We start from the raw sequence: 8,395 nt of genomic DNA on the forward strand, positions 1-8,395 counted from the left end.
ATATATATATATATATATATACACACACCATGTAATAAGTGTAAATTCTCATCACAGACTAAATGCACACATGACCACTAAGTTGAAAGTGAGTGGGTCATCAGAGACCAGAGGCTGCTCTGCTGAGGAGTCTCCCTAGGGCTCCCTTCACATCCTTATTCCTTAGGCTGTAGATGAAGGGATTCAGCATGGGGATTGCCAAAGTGTACATGACAGAGGCAATGGAGCTTTCACGGGAAGAATGGGTCACAGCAGAACTGAGATATACTCCAAGTCCTGTTCCATAGAACAGCGAAACCACACAGAGGTGAGATCCACAGGTGGAAAATGCTTTATGCTTGCTTGCACTGGAGGACATTCTCATTAAGGAGAAGACAATCTGAGAGTAAGAGAAGAGGATCCCAGTGATGGGACACACAACCAGCAGGATAGTTGACACATACATTAGGACAATATTGACCTTGACAAGAATATCAAAGGTAGCCACTTTGATAAGCAGAGCCAGTTCACAAAAGAAATGTGGGATTTCAGTGGCAATAGAGAAGGTCAGTTGCATCAGCAGGAAAATATGAAGCAGGGAGACACAGAAAATCATGATCCAGGATGCCAGAACGAGTAGGACACATAGCCGGGGGGTCATGATGTTCATGTATTTCAGGGGATGACAGATGGCCACAAAGCGGTCATAGGCCATCACTGTCAGGAGGAAATTATCCATTCCAAAAAATATCATAAAAAAATACACCTGAGTGAAGCATTCTGTGTAGGTAATATCTTTATTGTGTGCTTGGATGTTCTCCAACATATTTGGGACTGTAGTGGAGGTGAAACAGATGTCCACAAAAGACAGGTTGGAGAGGAAGAAATACATGGGGGTGTGGAGATGGGAGTCAGAGCTGACGAGCAGGATGATGAGCAGGTTCCCAAGCACCACAAGCAGGTACATGGATAGAAACAGTCCAAAGAGAAAGGGCTGCAGTTCAGGATCATCTGAGAGGCCCAGGAGAAGGAATTGTGATATTCCTGTGTGGTTTTCTCTTTCCATCTCACTGGTTCGTCTTCCAGAGCAGGAAGAAATAGCAACATTCAATGAACAGATCCTGAAAGACAGGCAGTCACCATTCACAGTGTCTCCTCTGGATGGACCCCCTTCATCCGTTACTGAGCCAATGACAGTGGTTCCTGCAGCCAAGTTGTAGCTTGTTTCATTCTTAAATTTACATAAGCATTTACACTTTCTGTAGTGTAACTGAAATTTCTTCATCTTATAGCATTGATTCCATCATTCCCATTTGAATTTGTGGATGCAGTATAAAGTTTGTGTTTGCTCTCACTTTTCCAGAAAATTTGAAGATTTTTCATGTATACTATTTGATAACTTCCTTGCTTCTTTATTTCAGTATCTCTACTAAAATGAATGAAAATATATTTTAAACACAAACAACCTTTATTTTGTGAGTTACCATTTATACTGATGCTACAGCTCACTTAACATGCCTTATTTTTTTTCTTTCTAAAAATGTAGCTAATACTAAAACAATGCAGTGTTCAAAACTGACTCTGTTCAGAGTAATAGCCTCCATAATGACATTTATCAAAATTACCCTTGTTACATTAATATTTTCTTTTTCTCACAATTACTCTGGATATAGATCTCTCCAAGACACAACTGCACAGTATTTCCCAGAAGATAAGACCTAACTGGAAAATGAGCACTGTTCTTTCCCGTGTTGGTCCCCAGAGACAAGAAGATTAAACCTCCCTATTAATTTGCTCAGTGGCTGCTCCCTAATACTGGTAAGGCAGGGTGATCGAGGCTCTCATTTTTTATCTCCAGCTTTCAAGACTAATTATTCTCAAGGTAGGTCACATTTAGGGGGTAACACAGCCTACAAAGATTTGATATAAAAATTCAGTTCTTGAGTAAGAGCTCTTGGATCAGAATTCAGGAACGTAAAGTTTTGATCTTCAGATAACACTTTAATCTCTCTCAGCTGCAAAGACCTCACCTCTACAGTAGGACTGATAAATGTTCAATTCAGTTTAGGACAAAGGAAAAATTAAATACATTGATGTAATTGCTTTTCTTTGGTTTCTTTGTTGAAATGATCTGTTCCTAAAAATCAGCTTCTGTCCTTCACTTCTCAATGAAAATATTTTGGGTGACTATCATTTAACAATTGTCCCTTAACCAATCACTGATATCACAAATGGAATTATGTTGTTGTTTTTTTACATTAACTTCATTAGTACAACTTAGGTATACAATGCAGTTATATTAATCATCGTGATCTTGTATCTTTATATAACATATCTTGGTTCTTCTTTTTCCCCATTCCCCTGCTCTTTCTTCAACCCCACCACTCTACCTATTTACAAAGACTTTGCTTTCCTGTTTTCCCTTTCTCATGTTTTTCTTTTCCCTTTTTCCCTTTCCCCTACCCATCCTCCTTCCCCTACTCCTTTAGAACATTTCTTCCTGTTACACAATATACATATACAATATACATTTTGATCCTTATTTATATTTTTATATTTTTACACCCAAGGAACTATTCAGTATTTACATGTGTGTTCTATTAATTTCACTTAAGAGTATGGCCTCAATGTGCATCCAGTTTTTGGAGAATAACCCATGTGCAGCCAAAAGAATATATATTCTAATATAAACACAACATGCTCCACATCCCTTCAGTCTGACATACAGGTTTTCCCATTAATGATGATCGCTATGGATTTTTCTTTTACAGAATACCTCAAAAAATTGTTCCAAGTAGAAAAAAAAATGTGGACTATATAAATAAAAGAAGAAGAGAAAAGCACCTTATCCAAATCAAATGAGTCAAATAAAAAAGTGTGCTTAGGGATCCATGCCCTGGAGTCAGGATGTGTATTGTGTTACATCAGCTGCTGTAAATGTCAAAATATGTATTGATGAATTTGATTATAAACATTCCAAAATTATACAAATAAACATGTCTTGCAATGATTAAGAGGTACAATAAGATTTTCAGTGAAGTCCTACATTCTGCCTCATATAAAGTCAGTGTAGGAGTGCCTAGAGATTGTTAATTAATTCAAGACAGAAAACATCATGGAGCATGGTTACTCTGCCATGGTGGGTAGGAGTGCTTTCTTTAGGTAAAATAATTTAAGCTGAGAGAAGAGGGGTGGGTCATTGCCAAACAGAGGAGAACAGGAAGGAAGCAATGTCTAAGCTTTGGGACAGAACTTTTAGTTTCCATATCAAAGACTGAGCTTGGTACAGGAGGGAGAACATTCTGTTTATCAGCGGCTCTGAGTGTGGGACAGTTTTGGTTCAACATAGATTTTTTCAGGGTCTCGGCACCAATCACATTGTAAATTCTGAGCAATTCTAAATTTAATATATAATAAATATCAGAACAAATATATCTACTATAACACAAAAATAAATCCTCAAACCTATCAGAAGCCTGAAGATTGGCTGGGGATTTAGCTCAGCAGTTGGTTGCCCTGCCTTGCAAGTGCAAAGACCCGAGTTCAATACCCGGTACAAAAAAAAAAAAAAAAAAAAAAAAAAAAAAAGACTGAAGATAAAGCAAATGCTGAGTAGTAAAGTAAAATAAAATACAACTATAGCCATTTTTTAAAAAAAATAACAAATAACAAATGAGGAATAACAATTCTATAGATTTAAGACTGCTTAACACAATGTTAGTTAATGTAATTCATCAGAAAATAAGTCAATGAGGTAAACCCTAACTATATTTACAATAGAAAACCAAGGTTGAGCAAATCTAATAGGAACATACATTCTTAACATACAGTTTGAAGATGGTTAGCAAACAAAGAAAACAAGGACATTTTTGCAAACAATAGATAAGGATTATTCTCAAAACACAGCAGCATGGTACTGGCAAAGAAACAGCCCTGAGGATCAATGTAATAGATTGGAACATACAGAAACAACTCCAGATGTACTCAGCTACCTCATATTTGAAAAAGGAGCCAACCATCCTCACTTGAAGAAAGAGAGCCTCTTTAATAAAATGGTGTGGGAAAAACTGGATTTCAACTTGCCAAAGATTAAAACCAGACCTTTATCTTTCACCATGCATTAAAATAAAATACAAGTGGATTAAAGATCTAAATATTAAAAAGAGTCAATAAATTTTCTGGAAGATAGGTTAGGCAGAACTATTGAAGACATTGGTATAGGAAAAGACTTTATGAACAAATCCTCAGTAGCACAGGAACTAACACAACGAAACAACAGCTGGGATCTCATCTTATTAAAAAGCTTCTGCACTGCAAAAGACACCAACAACAGAACTAAAGGACAACCTACAATGTGGGAAAAAATTACCAGTTGCTCCTCAGACAAAGAACTATTATCTAGATTATATACAGAACTCAAAACAATCAGCCCCCTTCGAATATAAGACCTGACTGAAAAGTGGGCATCTGAAATGAACAGACATTTCTCAGACAAAGAAGTAAAAGCAGCAAGCAAATACATGAAAAATGTTCCACATCACTGGACATTTGAGAGATGCAGATGAAAACAACACTGAGATTTCACCTCACCCACAAAGAATGGCTGCTATCAAGAAATCAACCAATAACAAATGTTGGCAGAGTTGTGGGGAGAAAGGAATCCTTCTCCATGCACACCCATGTTTATAGTGGCACATTTTGTAATGGCTAAAATTGCAAACAGCCCATTTTCCATCATTTGGAAACTGGATATAGAAGATGTGTTTTTTCTATAAATTGGAATACTACTCAACCGCAAAGAATGAGAAATAGACATTTCTCAGAAAAAAAGTAAAAGCAGCAAGTAAATATATTAAAAAAATGTTCCACATCTCTGGTCATTCGAGAGATGCAGATGAAAACAACACTGAGATTCCACCTCACCCCAAGAAGAAAGGCTGCTATCAAGAAATCAAACAATAACAAATATCAGAGGGGATGTGGGGAGAAAAGAATTGTTTTCCATTGTGGTTGGGAGTGTGGATTGGAACATACAGAAACAACTCCAGATGTACTCAGCTACCTCATATTTGAAAAAGGAGCCAATTGAATTCTATGGAATTCTATGGAATTCAATTTGGAGATACCTCAAAGAGCTGGGACTAGAGGTTCCATTTGACCCAGCCATCCTCTGATGGGTATCTTTCCAAAATACTTAAAAGAATCATATCACAGTGATATATGCACACCTATGTTTATAACTGCACAGTTTGTAATAGCTAAAACTTGGAAACAGCCCATTTGCCCATCATTTGGAGACTGGATAAAGAAGATGTGGTTTTTCTATAAAATGGAATACTACTCAGACATAAAAAATGAGAAATTATATTCCTTCTTAGAAAAATGGATACATATTGAGAAAATACTCCTAAGTGAAATAAGTAAGACACATGTGTAAATACTGAACAGTTTCTCTTGTGTGAAAAACTATAATTGTACATAGGATCCTAATGGTATAATTGACAATGTGAAATAGGAAGAAAAGGGATAAAGGTGTAGGGAAAGTTGGAAGGGTATGGGAAAGTAAATAAGGGAAAAGAAAAAATATGAGAAATTGAAAAAATGGAAATAAAGTATTTGTAAATAGGGAAGGGAGTTGGGGGTGAAGGAAGGGCAAGGGTAAGGGGGAAAATGAGAACTATGATGTCTTATGTAAGGCACAAGTTCCCAATGATGAATGTAACTGTACTGTATAACTAAAATATACCAAAAAACTCAATGAGAAAATAAAACCACAGGTGATAGGAAATGTTACATGAAAATATTTGCATTAATTTCATTAAAATTTTAGGGAAATCTTTGCAACTGTAATTCAATAATTTCCTCAATATGTAAAGGGATTAGTAATATGATAAAAGTAAAGTGGAATAATTTTTAAATGTCAGATATAATTACAATATTTGCATGCTATTGTGAATAGTAAGATGACATGATAACTCCAATAATATGCAATGAAAACAGGGAAAATAGAGAATATGATGAAAGAATTCCAACTTGAAACAATGTAGACAATGCCTTGTAGTGGTTATTTAAAGAATACAAAATTGGTGGGGGTAAATCTAATAGAAGGGCACTACTTCTAAGAAGTAAAATACGAGGTGAAAACTCTACAGATAATAATGTGTTGGAAAAATCCTCTAGATTCAGAAGGAAAAATGGAAGCCAAATAGGTGAAAATGACAAGTGTCAATGAAAACAGAATTTCCTTCACCATACAGGGGCATTACCTTCACAGGCTAGAGGAATATTGTGTTGGTTTCTCAGCATCATTGTTCTGTGGGGAAAATCTGGAACCCATCTTAACTCCTCTTTCTGGTGACACCTGCCTTCAATAGCACACACGATTGCCTCAGTGGATTTTCTCCTCCACGATCTGTCCCTAGAAAGCTTGCCTATGTGCTTATGTTTTCATGTAGGTTAAGATCACAGAATCCCATGGGATGAACACAGGGGTAAGTTTATAATTTCTAACATCTCAGTGTTTGAATTGTCAGAGCTTCCAATTAATTAAATTGGTCTACTCTCTCCATTCTCCAAACAATTAAGCTCCCCTGGGGTACAGAGATGGATGCAGAATGGTATTAATTCTTTTAAATTTTGCATCTATGAAGGTGGCATGGGACGAGATAAATGTATTTCCTCCAAGAGTATATTTTTATTCTTTAATTTGATTTCATAGTCAAAAGCTTCCTCTAAACATCTTTTGATTTCTTGAAGGAAACAATCCCAGAAACAATCTACTATGATAACTGCTCCTATAACCTTTGGAGAATTTATGGTCATTTAATACCCATGCTGCTATAAATGACAGAGAGCTTTCTTTTTCTCATTGAGTTTATTGGAAATTTTTAAGTATACAGTACAGTTACATTCATCATTGGGAGCTTGTACCTTTACATGACAGGTCTTGGTTCTCATATTTCCCCAGACCTCTGCCCTCCTTGCATCCCCTCCCCACTCCCCTATTTAAAGACTTTGTTTCCATCTTTTCATTTTCTCATATTTTTTTCTTTTTGCTTCTTTCCCCTACCCTTCCTACTTCCCCTACACCTTTATCCATTTTCTTCCCATTTCACATTGTCAGTTATACAATTTAGATCTTATTTACACTTTTAGTTTTTCACATCAGAGAAACTGTTATTAACACATGTGTCTTATTTAATTCACTTAGGAGTATGACCTCAATATGCAACCATTTTTCTATGAATGACACTCAAGTCTTATTCTTTCTGGCTGACTAGTACTCCATTTTAGAGAAGAAAAAAAATCTTTTTTTTAATTTTATTGAGTTTATTGGTACATTTTAGGGATACAGTACAGTTACATTCATTGTTGGGATCATGAACCTCTACATGGCAAGTCTTGATTCTCATTTTTTCCACTTACTTCTGCCCTCCCTTCACCCCCTCCTTACCTCCCCATCTACAAACACTTTATTTTCATCTTTTCATTCTCTCACATTTTTTTCTTTTCCCTTTTTGTTCTTCCCCTACGCATCACACCTTCCCTACACCTTTAGCTCCTTTCTTCAAATTTCTAAATGTCAGTAATCTTATTAGAATCTTATGCATTGTTGCAGAATATTCACACCAGGGAAACTACTTGGTATTTACACATGTATGACTTAAATATTTCACTTAGGAGTATATCTTCAATATGTATCCATTTTCCTATGAATGAATCTATTCTCTCGCTCTTTATGGCTAATATTCCATTTTATAGAAAAACCACAACTTCTTTATTCAGTTTCCAACGGATGGGCAAATGGACTGTTTCCAAGATTTAGCTATTACAAACTGTGCCGCTATAAACATAACCTCCAGTCCAAGCACTTTGAGGTATCTCCATATTGATTTCCATAGTGGTTGCACTAGTCTGCACTCCCACCAACAATGGAGGAGGGTTCCTTTCTCCCCACAAACTCGCCAATATTTGTTACTGTGTGATTTCTTGATAGCAGCCATTCTTTGTGGGGTGAGGTGGAATCTCAGTGTTGTTTTCATCTGCATCTCTTGAATGACCAGTGATATGGAACATTTTTTCACATATTTTCTTGCTGCTTTTACTTCTTTGTGTGAGAAATGTCTGTTCATTTCAGAGGCCCATTTTTGCATTGGGTCTTTATATTTGGGGGGACTGATTGTTTTGAGTTCTTTATATATTCTTGATAATAGTTCTTTGTCTGAGGTACAGCTGGTAAAAATTTTTTCCCACATTACAGATTGTCTCTTAGTTCTGCTAATGGTTTCTTTTGAAGTACAGAAGCTTTTTAGTAAGACGAGATCCCAGTTGTTGATTCTTTCTGCTAGTTCCGTGCTACTGAGGATTTGTTCATAAAGTCTTTTCCTATACCAATGTCTTCCAGAGTTCTGCCTAA

The 8,395-nt window shown here is 36.2% G+C and overlaps 1 protein-coding gene across 1 annotated transcript; it reads right to left on the reverse strand.

Moving 5' to 3' along the window:
• Positions 1–100: 100 nt before the first annotated feature.
• Positions 101–1,045, reverse strand: LOC104867602 (olfactory receptor 7D4). The gene has a single exon (XM_010632012.1). It carries the CDS (start codon positions 1,043–1,045, stop codon positions 101–103), a length of 945 nt encoding a protein of 314 aa, XP_010630314.1.
• Between the last annotated feature and the right edge of the window lie 7,350 nt (positions 1,046–8,395).

This window comes from Fukomys damarensis, unplaced genomic scaffold, assembly GCF_012274545.1.
Source record: "Fukomys damarensis isolate Sample0158 unplaced genomic scaffold, DMR_v1.0_HiC HiC_scaffold_37, whole genome shotgun sequence".
Taxonomy (NCBI): domain Eukaryota; kingdom Metazoa; phylum Chordata; class Mammalia; order Rodentia; family Bathyergidae; genus Fukomys; species Fukomys damarensis.